Raw genomic sequence first — 21,302 nt, 5'->3', positions numbered from 1 at the left:
AGATTCCATCCGTACCTATTTCTGTGGTTCTTTATACATTCAGTGTCATGGGGAGCTCCTGTACTTTCTCCAGCTTCTGTCTGAAATTATGTCAATACAGTCGTACCTTGTTTTTTTCAAACAGCTTAGTTCTCGAACGTTTAAGCTCCCGAACGCCGCAAACTCGGAAGTGAGTGTTCTGGTTTGCAAAGTAATTTTGGAAGCCTAGTATCCGACGGGACTTCTATGCCTTCTGATTGGCTGCAAGGGCTTCCTGCAGCTAATCAGAAGCTACACTTTGGTTTTTGAATGTTTTGGAAGTCAAACGGACTTCCAAAACTGATTCTGCTCAACTTCCAAGGTACAACTGCATATGTTAAAGGAGACAAATGTTCAAGGACTAAAGAAGTTATCTCCCATGATCTTTCAATACCAGTGATTTGGTGGTGACCAGTATAGTGGTAAATTTTGAAGTGCAGGTGCTCATTATGGCAGATCCATACTCATGTCCCCAAGGAGACTCCAAAAATGCAGGTAGCAGTACTCAGTTTATTAACAGCTGCATGACAGAACTCCTATGGATATTCAGCTTCTACAACGCACTGAGCTCATTCAAAATACACTCAACCACAAAAAGTACAAATTTTTGCTTTTCATTATAAATGCAAACAAGCTTGCAAAGAAGTGTTAAAATGTAGAGTCAAAACAAAATCGAAAATTCTTTCTAGTAGCACCTTAGAGACCAACTGAGTTTGTTCCTGGTATGAGCTTTCGTGTGCATGCACACTTCTTCAGATACACTGAAACAGAAGTCACCAGATCCTTATAGTGAGGGAGTGGGGAGGGGTATTGCTCAGAAGGGTGGTGGGAATGGGTGGAAATGTAGAGTGTTATATGAAGACGAAACCTTATCAAAGTACTCTGCAGCCACTTGATTATTTTCTATTTACCGATTTTCTCTAAGATACCCATCACAAACATCACCTCATTCACTTTCATCAGTTATCCTGGTGCATTTGCCAGATGACACAAACACTTCTGCTTTGAAGAAGTCCCCAAGCTGCAATCCCCTGTCCCCCTCCTCCTCCATTACACCACTGGTGATGACCCTTAGGTTAGGTTAGGTTGTTGTTGTTGTCGTTTTGTTGTTTTCAATGGTTTGGGCTAAAAGGAAGAACTTCAAGTTATCAATCTGGAACTAGATGCTGGAAAATATGGTAAGTCAAAAGAACTCTCTTATTCCCCAACAGGTGAGTGTGTTTTCTGACTCTTACACAAGAAAACATGGACCAAGGAGATGAGAAAGCTGATGCAGAAATCCAGAGAGGGGTGAACTCCGAGGATTTTGTCCAATCCACTTTTCAAGAACCCGGGAATAGCAAGAAGAGTGTAGGCAATGCAGCAACCAAGAAAGGGGTGAGTGAGAGTGGAGTGCTTTGTCAATCAACTACCAAAAAAAAAAAAAAACCCCCATGGATAAAAAGGATTCATCAGTCACTAAAGGAGTAATCCTATGCACAATGAGCAAGTTGATTTAAATTAAGCCAGCATAAATTTACACCGGAACCAGACTCCATTAACCAGTGGGGCTAGTGCTGCTCTGCTTAAGCCTGGCAGAGGTAAAACAAAACTTTAAAATAGTGTTCTATGCTGTGTTCCCAGGTCACATGACCAAGCTTAACATGGTTAAGATTGAACCTAAATCCATTCTGATTACACATCCCCCACACCCCCAGAATACCATTTTCTAGGACTTACTCCAGCATCAGTTCAGCCAGCTACAGTTCAACACACCTGCCTCATGCAGCCATATGCCTATGACAGTTGAACACTGACAGGGGGTTGGACTAGATTATCTTCAAGATCCCTTCCAATTCTATCCTTCTATGTAGGTGGTTTTGATTACCAGTTGAGCATTTTTAACGTAGAACGGTCAATATATCTATTCCAAAGAATAGGCACCTCTGGGCATTAGGTCGCCTCCTCGACCTAGAAAGTCATAGATCTTCAAGATAGGGGTGTAGCTTGAACTAATCACAATAAAGGTTACCATCTGATATCTGTATTGCATAGGTAACATATCTATTGAGTTACAGTTACCGGTAGGTAGCCGTGTTGGTCTGCTGTAGTCAAAACAAAATAAAAAATAAAAAATTCCTCCCAGTAGCACCTTAGACACCTGAAGAAGTGTGCATGCACATGAAAGCTCATACCAAGAACAAACTTAGTTGGTCTCTAAGGTGCTACCGGAAGAATTTTTTTTATACCTATTAAGGGTGTGGTGCCTAGCAATAAAGGACTACAGAAATTAAGCAGGACTCAGCTTAGCATTGTGGTGAAATAGAACCAGTCCATTAAAAGTAAAGTAAAGGAAAAGGTTTGGTATGCAATATTGCCTTCTCCCACTTCCATAGGTACCCACCTGCTCCTTGCTATGCTAACTGGCCCTTCGGAGGCAAGTGATGAGAGAAAGGGCTTTTTAAGAGGTGGAGCCCCCTTCATGAAATGTTCTCCCTAGAGAAAGTCTCCAGGCAGTGTCTACATCATGGCTATTTGTATTGTTTAGATTTAATATTTTTCTTTGTTTCTAATTTTGTAGTATTTTGAATTTTAATGAGGTTGGAAACCACCCAGAGAACTCAGCTAACAGTTAGTACAAAAAAAGCATTTATGAAGCAATGTCCAGGTGTCAGACCTATATATTTATTCTGTCTTTCCATTTAGGATCTTTTTAGTAGTAAGTATACTTAATTAACAATGTACAGTCTCATCCCAGTATTCGCTGCTCTTTCCTGTAGGACCTGTCCATGGTGCTGATTCTGGTAACAGTTGCTTCCTGTCTCATATCTGTGCAGCATGGCTACAATCTGTGGGTACTCTACAACACTATTGGGGTAAGATGGCGCTACAGCACAGATGGCTTCAAAAAGCAAAGGCTTTTGGCCCTTCAAAAAGCAAGGGCCTCAGTCCAATATACTAGAAGGAGCGTCTCCACCCCCATAGCTCAGCCCAGACACTGAGGTCCAGTTCCAAGGTCATTCTGGTGGTTCCCTCATTGCAAGAAGTGAAGCTACAGGGAACCAGGCAAAGGGCCTTCTCGGCAGTGGTGCCTTCACTGTGGAACACCCTCCAGTCAGGTGTCAAGGAGATAAAGAACTATACAACTTTTAGAATGAATCTAAAGGCACCCTGTATTAGGACGTTTTTAATGTTTGACCTTTTATTATGTTTTTATATGTGCTGGACGCTACCCAGAGGTGCTGGGGAAACCAGATAGGCAGGGTATAAATAATAACACTATTACTGTTATTATTGTTGGAGATAGGCCATGTAGCTCATTGTATGCACTGGCTGGCCATGGCCCCCTTGGATTTCAGCTAAGTCCCAAGCTCTCCAGGTTTTTTGCCATGTGATGTGTGGTGAGGTCCTAATCATTATGTGCTTTTCTCCTAGCTCCTGCCTAGCTTCTATAACATAACGAGACCTGAAGAAGCAGATTTTCAGATTACCCTTCTGTCTATCACCGTGACTATATTTCCACTCGGAGCCTCCTTTGCGACCATTCCTGCTGGTTGGTTGTTAGATAGATTTGGCAGGTATAGAGATAAACTTGAGACTTGTGATCTACATGAGCTAGTATGGCAGGGTGTGGTGATGGGGGAATGTTACTGACCACAGCCCCTCTAACCCCGGGCAACATCTGATAAAGATACAACAACATTATCATTCCTCTTGCTCATTCAAGCAATAGGGTGGGATTTCAGAGATATAAAAATGCACAGGTATTTGTCAGATCACATTGAACAATTGTTAGACATTTCATGGAGGGATATGTAGCAGTCAAAAACACAATAGGATCTAGTTAGGGCCCTGGAGACCTAATGGTAGCTAATGAAGCTTTGTTTTTAGGAGGTGGGTACATGCCTTCTGCATTCAAGATCACCCTTTCAATGTTGTTTCGTTCAATTATGTACCTAGGGCAGGCACCTAAAGATTTTTCCAGGTCTGTAGTGGAGCACATGCCTCCATTAAGAAGATCCCAGACTCTCTCACCAGTTTCCCCGACTAACAAAACTTGCCTAGCATAGTGACAAATATTAGTTTTCTAGCCCTTGTGGAAATTCAGTGTGTCCTGCAATCTTTGAGATATCTGATTTGGTTGTAGGAGTTTTGGTGCCTTGTGTAGTTCTTTCTCCCTTCTGCAAACAATGACAACCAAAAGCAATTGTCCAAAAACAAACAAAAAACAAAAAACAAAACAAAACACCCCAAAACAACAGCAGCAGCAACAGCAGCAACAGCAGCAACAACAACATCAACCCTGAGGACTCCCTTGCAGTTCCATAGTACCTCCTCTCCTTGGCTCTTTAAATGGTACAATATATTCCCTACCTCACTGCTCCATTTCACTATCTTTTCAGGAAAGCTGCATTGTTCGTAACTAACTTTACAACCATTATATTTGCTGTTGTGATGGCTTTCTCACTTTCAATACATAATCATGAATACATCATCTTTACACGTCTCTGCTCTGGAATAAGCACAGGTGAGTCAGGGTCCTGGATTTAGTGCCTTATATTTTCAAAAGGTTAAGGACATCCGGTCAGAGGTCAGCCTGCAATTTGTGCCATTCAGCTGATTGGATCAGGAACAGTGAAATTTGGCACCTGAAAAGGAGCAGGATGATAGGTCCTTGCAGCCTTTGTGCTGTTGTGGGTGAGATAAATCCTTTCACGAAGCAGTTTTCCCAGGAGTCTATGACTGCCTGTACCAATGCTGTGGGATCCATTAGACAGCACCCCTCTCTCACATGCACAGTTTATATCTGACCACCATCCCCCCACTCGAGGTTTGCTGCTTCAGTGCCCCAGTTGGTTTATCCTCAGCAACAATTCCTTTTGCATCCCATTCAGTTAGCCCACTTTGATAATTTTCCTCCTTCTCAGCAAGTCCTTTTACAGCAATTTGCTCTCCTCTTGGCTACAGCAGGTTAAAAAGGCAATTTCACCAGATTTTGCTCTGAAATGTGCACATGAAGCTTGTACATTTGCTATTAGAGCCTCAGTCTCCACCTCTGTTCCCCCCCCCCCCAAGGCAGTGCTATTTTCAATTGAAGATGTTCTAGGCTATCCAACTCAGGACCCTGACAGAATCCAGAAACCACTTCTAAAACCTTCCCATGTCTTTGCATTCATCTCTGACTCATCTGTGGACTCTGCCCAGTCCTCCTCTCATGCAATGGCTGCTGGAATGGTCACAAGTAGACACCTCTGGCTAACTGACTGGGAGGTTCCTTGTGTACAGGTTTAACCTCTTTGACATTTGTAGGCACTAAACCTTTTGGAGATGTTGCCCTGGAGCAAGTCCTAGCTGAAACCAAAGATAATAAGTTGTTGCCTTCTCAATGAAGAGATGATTACCATTATTCCACGTATCCCTTTTTGCCCTTGAACTCATTCCAAGAGTCCCTCTCATGGGTGCAAAGGGACCTTCCCCAATTTCCTCCTATTATGTGCAACACACAGCATTCCCAAATCTATTCTGGAGGATTGAAAAAAAAAAAAAAAAACTATAGGAAAACCCTTGCTGGGGCATCATGGGAGGAAGACAATTGGAAAATGTTCAGTTGCCCACATTGTGCTGATAGGATGATTTGCATAGTCATTTACTATCCTTAATAATACAATCCTTAATAAATCATGTCACATGCATGTTGTGTATTACCATTTGAATTTCTATCTAACCAGGAATATGCTTCTGTGTTGGCCCTCTGTATCTTGGGGAGATCTCCCCTAGAAGCCTAAGGGGAGGCATCATCATGACATACCATCTGTTTTATTTTTTTGGTTTCCTCGTGGCTCAGATACTTTGTCTTCAAGACGTCTTGGGGACTGGAAACGGTAATTCAGTGACATCAATTCTTTGCCTTATAATACAGCAGCGGGTAGTGCTGCCCAGGAATTTGTGGAAACCAGTTTTGTAGATAACACGATCCATTTAAAAACCACAATGGTTTTTGGATGTGCTTGCTTTTAAAATAAGTAAGTAAGTAAGTAAGTAAGTAAGTAAGTAAGTAAGTTTCTGGTACTTCCTGGTCATGAATGGGGTAACTGTGCCCCTGAAGGACCAGGTGCACAGCCTGGGAGTCATTTTGGACTCACAGCTGTCCATGGAGGTACAGGTTAATTCTGTGTCCAGGGCAGCTGTATACCAGCTCCATCTCGTACTCAGGCTGAGACCCTACCTGCCCGCAGACTGTCTCGCCAGAGTGGTACATGTTCTAGTTATCTCCCACTTGGACTACTGCAATGCACTCTACGTGAGGCTACCTTTGAAGGTGACCCGGAAACTGCAGTTAATCCAGAATGCGGCAGCTAGACTGGTGACTGGGAGTGGCCGTCGGGACCACATAACACTGGTCCTGAGAGATCTACATTGGCTCCCAGTCAGTTTCCGAGCATAATTCAAAGTGTTGGTGCTGACCTTTAAAGCCCTAAATGGCCTCGGTCCTGTATACCTGAAGGAGTGTCTCCACCCCCATCATTCAGCCCGGACACTGAGATCCAGCGCCGAGGGCCTTCTGGTAGTTCCCTCACTGCGAGAAGCAAAGCTACAGGGAACCAGGCAGAGGGCCTTCTCAGTAGTGGCACCCGCCCTATGGAACACCCTCCCATCAGAGGTCAAGGGAATAAACAACTACCTGACATTTAGAAAACACCTGAAGGCAGCCCTGTTTAGGGAAGTTTTTAATCTGTGATAGTTTAATGTATTTTAATATTTGTTGGAAACTACCCAGAGTGGCTGGGGAGACCCGGCCAGATGGGCGGGGTACAAAATGACATCTGGCATGTCTTGAAAGGCATCCAAACCCACAGAGAACAGAATGACCAACCAACAAACAAGCCCCCTTTTCAAACATATGGTAGATAGCATCAGATGAAGCACAGCTGTTTCTTCACCTTATCTTTGTACTATCTCCTTCCACAGGCTTCCCAATTCTGATAAAACTTTTTGGCGTTATGCCATTGCTTCAGTTGCCTCTACTGCCCTTCTTACCTGAAAGCCCTCGGTACCTACTCATTCAGAAGAAGGATGAAGAAAGCTCAAGGCAAGGTACGATTTGTTGAATTGCTCTGGGACCTCTAAGTGGGAGCACCCTACATAGCTGTGCAATGTCACCCACTATTGGCTAGTCACATAAGGTCTCGCCATTCTAGCATTCTTGTTATTCCTACGCTGTCAGTCATAAGAGCCACTAACATCCATTTCAGAAGAGCTACACATGAGAAGTATGAAAAACATGTGATGTAAATGTTCATTTGTTGTATACATAAATTTATTTATTGCATTTGTATAGTTAGTAGCTTTCTGCCAGGGCACCCAAGGCAGTTTCCAGTGTTTAAATACCAAAGCAAATCAATGATATAAAATGTAAAATTGGGCCAGGGTGATGGAAAGATGGACAGTCTTTCTGGAGCCAGCTATGATGTTGTTGTTGTTGTTGTTGTTGTTGTTGTTGTTGTTGTTGTTGTTGTATTTATAACCTACCCTGACTGGGTTGCCCAAGCTACTCTGAGCAACTTCCAACACATATAAAAACATAATAAAACATCAAACGTTAATAGTAACAATCTGATCCAATATTAAAAGTCATAATAACTTTTTAAAAATTATATTAATAAGGGACGCGGGTAACACTGTGGTCTAAACCACTGAGCCTAGGGCTTGCTGATCAGAAGGTCGGCAATTCAAATCCCCATGACGGGGTGAGCTCCTGTTGCTCAGTCCCAGCTCCTGCCAACCCAGCAGTTCGAAAGCACATCAAAGTGAAAGTAGATAAATAGGTACCACTCTGGTGGGAAGGTAAACGGCCTTTACGTGCGCTGCTCTGGTATTGCCAGAAGCGGCTTAGACGTGCTGGCCACATGACCCGGAAAAACTGTCTGTGGACAAATGTCGGCTCCCTCGGCCAGTAAAGCGAGATGAGTGCTCCAACCCCAAGGGTCACTTGCAACTGGACTTAACTTATATTTTAATCAACTGTTTGTTTGGGTTTCTTGTTTGTTTTGTTTTGTTTTTACTGTATTTATATTTGGAGTTAGCCGCCCTAAGCCTGGTCTTGGCTGGGGAGGGTGGGGTATAAATAAATTATTATTATTATTATTATTAACTGTCAGGGGTCCTTTACCTTTTTTAAACTTTAAAATAAGCAATTTATATCAAACAAAGCAGCATTCAACAATCCATCAGAGTCTAATAGTAATCAATAAAATTAAACATCAACAAATAATAATAATTAAATAGTTTACACTTATCAACCACAATAAAGAATTACCAATCTATAATCAATAAAGAGCAAATCGCAATGAATAAAATGCCACAGAACATACAAAACCATGTAAAAGGATCAAATTGAGATCCTTTGCCTGCCCCCCATTGCACTTCGCCATCATAGATTTAGGTTCTGCTGCACTAGGTGCCGAGCCAGTGGGGGAACTTCTACATCTGTCCATTGGGAGTCCATTTATTCCTACTTTCTGATCCTGTTTCTTAACCAGTTTCTGGTCAAGAAGAGGACCTGTCCTCTTTATCTCACTGCTGTGATGCTTATTCAGGAATCTTAGGTGTGGTGCTTTGCCAAAAGCTTCTCAGAAGTTCACAGTGCCAATTGATCACCTCTGTAAGCTTGCTGACATTCTAAAACAACTCTAAAAGGTGAGACAGGACTTACCCTTTGCAGGAGCCATGTTGCTTCTGCTTCAGCAAAACTTGTTCTTCTACATGCTTGATAATTTTATATTTAATGGTCAGGAATGCTTTGATGGTGTTTCCTGCTCGGCAGGGGGTTGGACTGGATGGCCCTTGTGGTCTCTTCCAACTCTATGATTCGATGATTTGATGATTCGATGATTCTTTCCAGTCTTCTATGAACAGGTGTTAAGATAACCATAATGATAAGCATTTGGACTGATTGATCATGGATCTACTTACTTTGTTATGTTAACATAAATGAATGTAGCACTTTTCTAATCTGGCTCCTTTTCACATTACAACAACATGGAGAGCAAAATAACAATTTCTGCAAGAAATGAGGCCTTTAGAGTGATGGCCCAAATGCTTTGGAATTTGTAGGACTTTATAAAGGCACTTTATACCCACATAGTCATCAAGGCACTGGGTTTTTTTTTGTTTTGTATGAGGGTTTCCACTACTCAGACATGAAGGAATCCTCAGCTGACAAAACATTTCGGCCACAATGACAAATCCTCAAGGTAACTAGAGATTTCATCATCTTTGTTGACCTTGCAAGAGGGCAAGGACTCCAGGGCAGTCAAGCCTCCCTCATGTTTCAAACAAATCCCATGTTTCAAAGTAAAGGAAATAATATATTTGATAATAACATGCACTATGACCAATGCTCCTCCTCAGAACTTTCTACCAGGCATTCCAGATGTTCTGTCTTCTGCAGCCTTTGCACTGGGCAGGCAAATCATTAGCTATCTTTGTTGCCTAATAATTTAATTGTATTTGGATTATGGAGGTGTTTATTCAGCAAAAAATATATCAGTTCTTACCCCCCCAAAGAATGGACCCCTTCTAAGGGATATAGTTCTTCTCCCTTGGAGTGATGACCTCTTTCCCCCATAATTTTCTATTATTCTTAATTCTTATTATTTTAGTAATATGCTGCTCAAATTCTGTTTATGCCTCCCTGCCTTTCTTTTGCTAAAGCTTCTGTACTGTTTTTGTTTTTCTTATTTGGATATGACTTCTATTTTCCAAAACAAACCTTTTGTTTTTTTTTTTTTTGTTTTTTTGGCTTTGAATTGCTTCCTATTCATTCACCACAGAGGCATCCTCTTGACCTTGGTGGTATATTTACTGCTCTGGAGTGAGCATTCTGACTTCTATATTTATGGCATTCAATGGCTCCCAAGCATTCTGGAAAGATTTCACCCTCTTGACTTCCTTCATCCAACTTTTCCTTTGTTACCAGCCTCTTCCTTTCTTCTTCTTTTAGAAAGTACCTCTTTTGAAGTCTGATCCTCTCTGCCTCTATTCTTAATGCAGCACTGAAGAAACTAAGGAACAGAAATGATGTGGAGGATGAGATTGAAGAGCTCCATCAGGAGGACATTGTTGAAAAGTCAGAAAAGAACATGAAACCTCTTAAACTGCTATATTCCAAAAAACTGCGAAGGCAAGTCATTGCCATAATTGTCTTGATGATTGGACAACAGTTCGATGGCATCAGTGTGGTAAGGAAGGTTGAGCTAGGTGAAATGAAGGCCCCTGTTGTACATAAAATTTAGAGGCTGCCATACCAGCTAGCACTCTTTGTCTCTATGGATAGCCACATTCTTTGCCCCTGTTCTGTTTTTTCAGGTGCTTCTCCAAGTGTTAGAAATATGAAACTCTGTAACACAGGGAGAGGGAAACTGTAGGCTTGTAGGTATTGATGGGCTCTCATTGGCGAAGAGTGGTCAGGGATAATGGGAGTTCTTGTCCAAAAACACATGGTGGGCTGCAGATTTCCCACCGCTGCCCAAGTAAATGGTGTTGCTCTACAGGAAAGATGGCATTGCCAGGGAGTAAAGGTTCCAGAAGTAAAGAGTGTTGAGGTCATTGGGGTAATCCTGAATGGCGAGTCATGCAGGGTTATTGAGTGGCATGGTTTCTTAAATGTGAATTGTGTTCTCGTTAACTTTTCAATAATTCAAAAATCCAAGCCAAGTGGTGGAGCTAATCTGTTGGATGGTGCAACAAATTGTTGGTGGCGTGTGGGTGGGTGTGGGTGTCCATTTATACTCTGCCTTTTCCCCTGATGAAACTCAAGGCAGCTTGCAGATAAAAATAAGAGTAGGTTAATAAGGTTATAAATAGCATTAAAACATTACAAACTACAAGCTAACATTACCAATCTATAATACTGATGCAGAGCTGAAATGCTCTTATTAAATAATAATTACTTGAATCAGCAAGGCTTGGACACAGGCGAAAGGTTGCATGCATGCTCTCGAATGGAAGAGGGACAGTTGCTGAAAGAAAGGGATACTCTTTCCACTGGAAAGGAAACTACATCCCAACCAAAGAGGAATGGTTAAATAAATTATGCGAATATTTGGAATTAGCAAAGTTAACTGATTTAATACGACAAAAACCAAAAGGCATAATTCAGAAACAATGGGAATGTTTAAATGATTGTTTATGCAGACAAGGATCAAATACAAGATTTTGGTTGTGTTTAGAGTAGACTTGTGAGAGATCCAGAAAATTTAGTGATTTGATTATTTATGTGGGATTCGATGGGAAAAAAAGAATATGGAATAACAGATCCAATTTTTGTTTAAAATTTTATAGGAAGTGCAGCATAAGCGTTGGAAGTCAATCAATGAAATTTTATTATTATTTACATATTGAAATATATGTAGAATAAAATTGGAAGAAATTCTTTCTATAGGGAGATGTGAATTTGCATGCCAAGATTACCTATCCAGCAGACTGGGGGAAATTTGGAAATGGACGGAGATGCCAGGAAAATTGCAGCTCTGAAGCATAGGACATGTTACTTAAAGAGTCAAGACAATTATAGAGATCATGCTAGACTAGGACATAGCTGTCAACTTTCCCTCCTTTTTATGGGAAATTCCCTCATTCCAAATAGGATTCCTCGCAAGAAAAGGGAAAAGTTGACAGCTATGGACTAGGGCAGGGGTCTGCAACCTTTGAGACGAAAAGAGCCACTTGGACCCGTTTCCAAAGGAAAAAACAACAACTGGGAGCCGCAAAACCATTGCGACATTTAAAACAAATATAACGCTGCATATATTGTTTCTTACCTTAATGCAATAATAATAAATAACGTATAGGAGCCAATGCAAAGTATAATCAGTAAAAACAACAAGAATAAGTTTTTACTTTTTTGCATTGACTCAGGGGCGTACCCAGGATCAAAACTGGGGGGGGGGGTGCAAGCCATGGTCGTTCAGGTTGTGACATTTCAGCACGGAAAGGCGAATGAAACCAAAATTTTAGGGAAATTATATATAATTATAGCAGTGCTTTATTACAATTATTTCCTTGGTTTTTTAAAATTTTTATTCTAGTTACATGTCTTATACCAGGGGTGGCCAACTCCCAAGAAACTGTGATCTACTTTCAGCAGTGATCTACCCCCGTTTTTTGGGGTTCAACTCAAAGTTGTTTTTGGGGGTGGGGTGGGAGAGAGGGCTTCCCCCTCTAAGATAGGTTGACAAGCGAACTAAGAAAGAAAGAAAAAGGGGGGGAATTTGGTTTAGAAAGGGAGAGGGAGGGACACAAAGGGAAAGAGAGAAAGGAAGAGACGGGGTAGAAAACAGATGGGGGTGAGAATGGAAAAGTGGGGTGGAAAAAATATAAATTGGGGGTGGGGTGGGGAGAATATCTATTAAAAATATGTAGTAGTTTAAAAAATAAAAATAAAGGGGGGAAATCTTTTTCTTCTTTTTCCTTTTTTTGAAAACAAAAACAAAAGGGGAAGAGAAAAGAAAAAGGGGGGATAGAGGGAGAAAAGGGTAATAATAAAAATTCAAATAGAGTGGCTGCAGCAGCTGTGGGGGGTATTTGTTTGTTTTTCGTTCGTTTGTTTGTTTGTTTTAAAAATGGGATTTCCCCCCTTGGATTAAAAAAGGAGGGGAGGAAGAAAAAGAGGGGGGGGATGTGGGAGAGCAAGGCAAAAAGCCACAAAGCAAAAAACAGGTTTGGGGGGGAAGGAAAAAAAGAAAAGATATGGGGGGGAATTAGTAATAAAAAATATTTTTAAAATAGTTTTTTTTAAAAAAGAAAAGAAATAAAGTAGGGGGGGTCGGGGTCTCCCTTTCCACGGGGGTGGCGCCCCGCCGCCATCCCTTCGGCCACCAAGCGGCCCGATCCCCGGGGGCTCCCGCAGCCTGCCAGGCCCAGCGGGAAGCCCCCCAGCAACAGCAGCGGCGGCTGCGCATCGCGCCCGCCGCCCTCCTTTCGGCCGCCATGCGGCCCGATCCCCGGGGGCTCCCGCCGGCAACCAGGCCCAGCGGGAAGCCCCCCAGCAACAGCAGCGGCGGCTGCGCATCGCGCCCGCCGCCCTCCTTTCGGCCGCCATGCGGCCCGATCCCCGGGGGCTCCCGCCGGCAGCCAGGCCCAGTGGGAAGCCCCCCAGCAACAGCAGCGGCGGCTGCACATCGCGCCCGCCGCCCTCCTTTCGGCCGCCATGCGGCCCGATCCCCGGGGGCTCCCGCCGGCAACCAGGCCCAACGGGAAGCCCCCCAGCAACAGCAGCGGCGGCTGCGCATCGCGCCCGCCGCCCTCCTTTCGGCCGCCATGCGGCCCGATCCTGGGGCTCTCCCTGTGCCATCAGGCCCGATCCAGGACTACATACCTGCAATGCGGAGCTCCTGGATCCTGGACGTTCCTGAACCCGCGGGAGAGAAACGAAAAGGGGGGAAATCTGGCGGCTCTGCCGCTTTTACCTGGGCCTTGACCCCGCCCCCGGCCTCTGTCCTTTGTCCCATCCTGGCCGGAGGCAGGTCAAAGCCCATCGCCCTCCCGCGTCGCCACCTCCTGGCTCCATCCCCTCCTTTCTCAGCCTCGCCGGGGAGTCACCATTTTGCGACCGCGGGGAGCCACAGCAGGGGTCCCGGGGAGCCGCATGCGGCTCCGGAGCCGCGGGTTCCCGATCCCCGGACTAGGGGCAGCTGATATCCAAAGTTCAGTGCAAAACACGAAAAGAGTCCTGCATAATCAGATCAATTATGTATCTTTGTCAACATCAGGGGCGTAGCAAGGGGGGCGGGCCTCCCCGGGTTCCATAATGGATGGGGTGACAAATTATCAAGGAATATATGAAATTTCATGCATATCGGTTAATATCTTGACCCTCCTCCACCAAAATAGCTGTTCACTTGGTTGTTTTCCTATGTCATGGAGGCTGAAGTTTCAGTTCAGAGAACACTTACTGTTCCCAACCCTAACCCTGTGGAAAGCCATCTAATCAGACTTTAATTTGATTCTGAGATGTTTTTAGGAGGTAATTTAATTATTGTTGGATTTTATACCAATGTTATGTATCTGATGTTAGCCACCCTGAGCCCGACTTTGGCCGGGGAGGGTGGGATATAAATAAAAGGTTTTTTTAAAAAAATTATTATTACTTGTTATTATTCCTTTGTAAGAAAATATGAAATAACATAAAAAAAAATGTGGGGGGTTGACAAGAAATTTTCCGCACTGGGTACCACCTGACCTTCCCATGCCTTTCCCATGTTTTGCCCCCGGGTACCAATTTACCTTGCTACGCCCCTGGTCAACATCCTTTTTCTTCAATTCATATAAGACTTGTAATGGTATGCATCTTTTTCCAGGCATACTATTATGCAGAGAGAAACCTCAGAAATATAAATATGGGGATATATTCATCCCGATTTGCGAAAATAGCAACCACCACTTATATATGCATCTCAATCATAATTGGGGTAAGCATCTTCTACCTCTTTCTTGCTAACCTTCTAGATCTTGGAAATGCGTGCAATCTTTTATAACTATTTTGTGCCAATTTAGGTGTCTCCCCCTTTCATAAAAAACCACCAGAACTGAAGAAGTGTGCATCTGAAGAAGTGTGCATGCACACGAAAGCTCATACCAAGAACAAATTCAGTTGGTCTCCAAGGTGCTACTGGAAAGAATTTTCTATTTTGTTTCACCAGAACTATAGGTTTAACATGAGTTGTCTGAGTATTATTTTGAAGAGCAGTCCTACATATTAGCATATACAACCTGGCTTCTTGGAAGCTGTCCAAATTGGTGTTGTTGTTTTTTTTTTTTTTAAATCAATTTGCAAATTAGTTTAGAATTTGAAATTTTCATTTAAACAAAAGTTGAGTTGGTGAGAGCAAGGAATCTTACCTTTGTTCCTTCTGTTTTCTAAGGAGAATGTGCCTCACCTCTGTCCCACTACCACAGAATTATGCTTCCCAAAGATGGAAAAGGAAATTAGTGCTACACCAGTTTTGGACTGCGGTACAGATATGTCCGAAAGACTGCAATCTGTACACCCAGGATAGTTAACATGGTGCTCTCCTGAATTTGATAGATTATAACTCCTATCATTCTCAATACTTATGGGGCTGCCTCTCCTGGTATGTCCCGCAGAAGATCCTAAGGTCCATGAATAATAATAGCTTAAGGGTCTCAGGCCCTAAAGAAGCCAGATTACCCTCCACCAGGGCCAGGGCTTTTTCAGTGATGGCTCTGACCTGGTGGAATGCTCTGTCCCATGAGACTAGGGTCCTGCAGGACTTGATCTCCTTCCGCAGGGCCTGTAAGACAGAGCTATTCCACCTGGCCTTCAATTTGAATTAGCCTGATCCTCCATTCCCTTTCCCCTTCCCTTTTTCTATGAAGAAAACCTTCTGGGACCCCACATTTAAACTCTTTCCTGGTCTCCTTGGTGGCCCTAGCAGGACCAACTTGGCCAGTTAGCCCTGACAATCACTTGTTGTTTACTGAACTGGGTTTTGTCCCCCCAAAAAATGACCCTGAATTTTTTGAATTTTATTGACATTTATGTTGTATTTTATGCTGTTTTTAAGCTATTTTTTAAAAGTTGTTTTTAATCAATGTTTTATATTTGCTGTTAGCCGCCCTGAGCCCGGTTTTTAAATCGGGAAAGGCAGGGTATAAATCAAAAATATTATTATTTATTATTAATAATAACAACTGAACATTCTGGCTGAGGCTGATAAGAGTTGTAGTCCAACAACATCTGGAGACTAAACCATCTCTGCACACTTACTTTACTGTACGTCCCCAGTTCTTTGAGTAGGTATGCAAAAGCTTTCATTCAAGCCCTTCTTATTTAAGATCCTTGACACACATGCACACACACAGTTGTGGCAAACACTCACTGCACTGTTGTTTTTATGTGGATTCTTGCTTAATGTAAACTTGTATGTGGACTTAAGAGTTGCCCTGATTATTATTATTTTTTTTAAAAAAACACCCCAATATGTTTCTGTGTTGCTGTGTGCTCTCTACACTTTGATCTGCATTTCTGATTCTGCTCCCCCCCCCCAATAATAGAATCATGGGTTTGGAATGGGCACAGGGTATCAACCAGACTGGCCCTTGCAATTCATAACTTTCTTACACAGACATTCACTAAAAAATAAGAAGAAACTCTAAAATACTAGTATAACAGGACCTACCTTTAGAGAAGCAAAATACAGGTGAAACTTGAAAAATTAGAATATCGTGGAAAGGTTCATTTCTTTCAGTAATTCAACTTAAAAGGTGAAACTAATATATGAGATAGACTCACGACATGCAAAGCGAGATATGTCAAGCCTTTATTTGTTATAATTGTGATGATTATGGCATACAGCTGATGAGAACCCCAAATTCACAATCTCAACTTTGGGGTTTTCATCAGCTGCGTGCCATAATCATCACAATTATAACAAGCAAAGGCTTGACATATCTCGCTTTGCATGTCGTGAGTCTATCTCATATATTAAACTCCAGTAGCTAATGAAAACAATTGCTTACATAAATGGACTTTCCCACGATATTCTAATTTTTTTTTTAGTTTCACCTGTAGATGACTCTTCAACATGTCTTATTCCTCTATATGCTTGGTAATTTTATCTTTATTAATGCTTTCCACCAGTTGTACAGGAACAGACATAAAGTAACCAATTTTGATGCACAGGATCTCATCCTTTGTCTTTACATTCTTTAGATTTTTGTTACTGATTATAAGGGGCGCAAGTTTTTGCTTCTCATTGGCTTTGGGGTGAGCAGTTTCATCTGTGTCCTGTTAACCATGGCCATGGAATTGCAGGTTTGTAACTAGTGGCATTTAGAGCTGAGAATTGCTAAATGGGCTGTCCTGTAGCCCGCGTCCCATGTAACATGCACTTCTGGGCTGCATCAATGCAATTCTGGGCTGCATCAATAGGAGTATAGCATCTAGATCAAGGGATGTAATACTACCACTGTATTCCGCTCTGGTCAGACCTCACCTGGAATGCTGTGTCCAGTTCTGGGCACCACAGTTCAAGAAGGATACTGACAAGCTGGAACGTGTCCAGAGGAGGGCAACCAAAATGGTCAAAGGCATGGAAACGATGCCTTATGAGGAACGGCTTAGGGAGCTGGGTATGTTTAGCCTGGAGAAGAGAAGGTTAAGGGGTGATATGATAGCCATGTTCAAATATATCAAAGGATGTCATATAGAGGAGGGAGAAAGGTTTTCTGCTGCTCCAGAGAAGCAGACACGGGGCAATGGATTCAAACTACAAGAAATAAGATTCCACCTAAACATTAGGAAGAACTTCCTGGCAGTAAGAGCTGTTCGACAGTGGAATTTTCTGCCAAGGAGTGTGGTGGAGTCTCCTTCTTTGGAGGTCTTGAAGCGGAGGCTTGACAGCCATCTGTCAGGAATGCGTTGATGGTGTTTCCAGCTTGGCAGGGGGTTGGACTGGATGGCCCTTGTGGTCTCTTCCAACTCGATGATTCTATGTAACAGCTCCAAAGCAAGTGGGGAAGCTGGCAGTAGAGGCATCAGAACATTTCCTTTTTCCAGAATTATGTATACAAGCTGAGGTGATTTGAAATGGCTGTACTGTTGGTTGGTGCTTCAAACACCTCTGTTGTTTAGCAGTGAGGAAGGAGGTAAAATCATGGAGTTGGAAGGGACCCCGAGGGTCAGCTAGTCCAACCCTCTGCAATGAATGAATCTGAGCTGAAGCCTCCATGACAAATAGCCATCTCAACTCTGCTTAAAAACTTCCAGTCTTGGGGACTCAAGGTCCTATGTTTCTATGAATGTATAAGAATGAGCATAGTCTCCACCCTGTGAACATTACAGTGGTGCCTCTGGTTGTGCACACTCCGGCTTACAAGCTCCGCTAACCTGGAAGTAGCTGCTCCTGGTTGCAACTTTGCCCTGGGATGTGAGCGGAAATTGTGCGCCAGAGGCACGCATGCGGCCCACATCCCGGCAGCCCCAACCAGCATGATCAATGGTTAGGGATGATATGGATTATAGTCTAGCAGCATCAGTACTATGTCATGCTGGCCACATGACCTAGAAAGCTGTCTGGATAAATACCAGCTCCCTCGGCCTGAAGCGAGATGAGCGATGCACCCCATAGTCACCTATGTGTGGTGTAGTTGTTAAGAGCAATAGACTCATAACCTGGGGGACCAGGTTCGTGTCTCCGCTCCTCCACATGCAGCTGCTGGGTGACCTTCGGCTAGTCACACTTCTTTGAAGTCTCTCAGCCCTACTCACCTCACAGAGTGTTTGTTGTGGGGGAGGAAGGGGAAGGAGAATGTTAGCCTCTTTGAGACTCCTTCGGGTAGTGATAAAGCAGGATATCAAATCCAAACACTTCTTCTTTGACTGGACTTAACTGTCCAGGGATCCTTTACCTTTTTATGCACTTTGAGGTATATCAAGGAACAATCAAGCAGTACATAACTTTTATGAAATAAAGGACACCTGACAATATCACAAGTACATAGCTGAAATACAGTCTACTTTCTCCAACAGAGTGTCATCTCAGATATGGGGTATTTCAGCATAATCTTAATCTGCATATTCCTTTTTGCACATGCCATTGGGCCAGGTAAGTGCTTAGATGATGTGTTGAGCTCTTTAGATGATGGGGGAGAGATGAATAAGTGATCAATGTAAGTGATCATGATAGAAAGGCACACAGCTATGGGGAGGTGGTAATTCACCATAGAAGCCTAGGGAGTTACTATTAATGTTGCACTCCTCACATAGAGAGATTCATGGTTGCCTGCCTGCTGTGTGTTCTGTGGCAACCTGAGTTATATTTAACTTGAATGTGGATAAGGTTGTTCATGTGACATGTGTTGCTGAGACCTGGGTGGGTGAGGTAGGAGAACCTGATCACATCCAAATGTGCCCGTCAAGATACACAGTGTTGCATGAGCACAGGCTGCAGGTGTTGGGGGGTTATGGAGAGGGAGGAGTTGCTGCAATTCATAGGACACCCATCTCAGTCAGTAGTAAGCTCCTTCATCTTGGAGCTAGTCATGAGAGCCAGCACCTGGCATCAGCCCGAGCAGGTAGTAAATTGAGTTGCTCATGATGTACCCTCCACCCTGTCCTCTCCGGTGCAGAAGATGCCATTCTACACTTTGGTATACCAGATAAGTAAAGACAAGGCAATGACACAGAGGACAGTTAGAGCACAGGTGGTTATTTTCACTTGACATTTTGGTAGCATTTGATAACATTGACGGAGGTATGACTTGGTGAGATGGCCACTGGAGACATTCTTTTACAGTGGTTCTAATACTCCTGTTTCAGAGCCCTGGGTGATTATCTCTAAGTCCCCTGCTAATTGTGCTCTGACATCCTGCAGGGTACCATATTTTCCTCCATGCTGATTCCCTATGAATCCATTGTGGGAATAGTCATTAGCAGATTTGGGAAGAGCTGTCATCAGTGCAGTAATGATACCCAATCTCTATTTCTCTGTAACATCTTTATCAGGAGAAGTCTGCAAGCCCTGCACTGGCACCTTGACTCAGTAGAGGTCCAGATAAGGATCAGCAAACTGAGTTTGAACCCTGCCAAATATTGTGGGCCCATGCCATCCATTTGCTGAAAACCTCTAGGATGGATTACTGCAATGCATTCTTTCCCAGGCTACCAATGAGGTTGGGCTGGAACCTTCAACTAGCATAATAAGTAATGCCCCAACTGGTCACTGGTGCAGTCTTTCACTACCCTGTTACACTGCTACTAATGGGATTACAATGGCTGTTGTTTAGCTACAAAGCTAAGTTCAAGCTGTTGGTCCTGGTGTGCAAAGTCCCATACAGCTTGAGATAAGAATGCCTAAGAGATCATCTCACTCCTTATATACCCATCAACAACTGTGCTTTGAAGGTAGGGACCTATTGCAAATACCAGGAGGTCTGTTCCATAGGATGTCCGAATCTGACCTTGAGTGTGGTGCCACCTTGCCTTTGGTATCCTCTCCCATCACTCATCAGCAAGGTTGGTTGTGTTTTTGGCACCTTTTGAAATCCTTCCTTTTTAACCAAGCCTTTTAAGTGGAGATCTTTATCCTAATATGCACCTGTATTGGTTTTGAAATTACAGGATTGTCTTTAGTTGTTTTTTATTGTGGCTGCTTTTACTGTGAAACTGATCTGAGATGTCTCACTGGAAGCAATAATAAATTGAATCAAGCAAAACAATAACTAGGAATGATCCATTTTCAAGGGTGGGGGAGTATTAAATTCCTGGAATCCTTTCTATCCACCAAGGTCCACTTCCAACTGTGCTTGTAGTGGAGCTCTTCCTTCAGTCATCACGATCTTCGGCCACTGTGATTGCACAATTTTTGCATTGGCTCCTAAGCTTAATCATAGGACTGATTCTCCTTTACATAGAGGTGAGCGATTTTGAAGGTAATTTTACAACCATTATCTCCCTCCCCCCAAGTAATTAGTGGAGCTGGGTGGAGCCAAGAAGGATATATGGGTGTTATGGATGGATAGATAGATAGATAGATAGATAGATAGATAGATAGATAGATAATGATTGATAGAGCTCTACATTACACTCATGTCTGCCTCTTTCTCTCCTTCCCTGCCCCCATTTTTCTCATCTCTAGATACATATTGGGCCCTACAGCTTAATCTTTTTCTGTCCATTCGGCTTCGCCATCTTTATTTATATATTCAAGTTCATTCCAGAAACCAGAAACAGAACCTTTGTGGACATCAGGGGGAAAGTGACCAGCCGGAATCCCAGGAGGGTACATTTCAAGATGCCGTCACCCAAGTAGAAACTTGATAAGCAGCATATGCAGTTTGTTCATTTATTAAATAGGTGTTTGTTTTTTGTTTTGTTTTTTTTTAAAAAGAAATAAAAAAAAATATTCCAAGAGAGTTCTTATGGTTACTCTTAAACTGAATGGCAATGATGATGTTGCAGTTTTCCGTTTTGTCTGAACACCCCATGAAAGTGGTCTGAACATCCCATGAAAGTGGTCACATTTCAGGAAGGCAACAGACAAATACCCCAACAGCTGCCACCCTTCCAGTATTTTTTGTGTGAATGTCTTGTGAGCAGTATTTTGGCTGGGCCAAATTAAATTCCACTCCAGAACAGGCTACATCTTTGTTGCCTTTACTTATTTATTACAGACATGTAGTTACTGCAGAGGCTCGCAATTCATCCTGAATGACAGCCCATCACATAGGCTATGATCACCACTTCGTTCATCACCACAGCACCACCTTGGGGTGAAAAAAAA

The 21,302-nt window shown here is 42.9% G+C and overlaps 1 protein-coding gene across 1 annotated transcript; it reads left to right on the top strand.

Annotated features, from left to right (window-relative positions):
- Positions 1 to 1,263: 1,263 nt before the first annotated feature.
- Positions 1,264 to 20,869, top strand: LOC117050451 (solute carrier family 2, facilitated glucose transporter member 5-like). Its single transcript, XM_033156116.1, has 11 exons — positions 1,264 to 1,395; positions 2,778 to 2,873; positions 3,433 to 3,625; positions 5,727 to 5,879; positions 6,967 to 7,092; positions 10,051 to 10,238; positions 14,358 to 14,468; positions 16,733 to 16,834; positions 18,551 to 18,626; positions 20,308 to 20,435; positions 20,658 to 20,869. The coding sequence occupies exons 1-11, from the start codon at positions 1,264 to 1,266 to the stop codon at positions 20,829 to 20,831; spliced, it is 1,479 nt and encodes a 492-aa protein (XP_033012007.1). The 3' UTR covers positions 20,832 to 20,869.
- The last annotated feature ends 433 nt before the right edge of the window (positions 20,870 to 21,302 follow it).

This window comes from Lacerta agilis, chromosome 7 (genome assembly GCF_009819535.1).
Source record: "Lacerta agilis isolate rLacAgi1 chromosome 7, rLacAgi1.pri, whole genome shotgun sequence".
Classification (NCBI taxonomy): domain Eukaryota; kingdom Metazoa; phylum Chordata; class Lepidosauria; order Squamata; family Lacertidae; genus Lacerta; species Lacerta agilis.
This window is presented reverse-complemented; position numbering and strand designations above follow the sequence as displayed.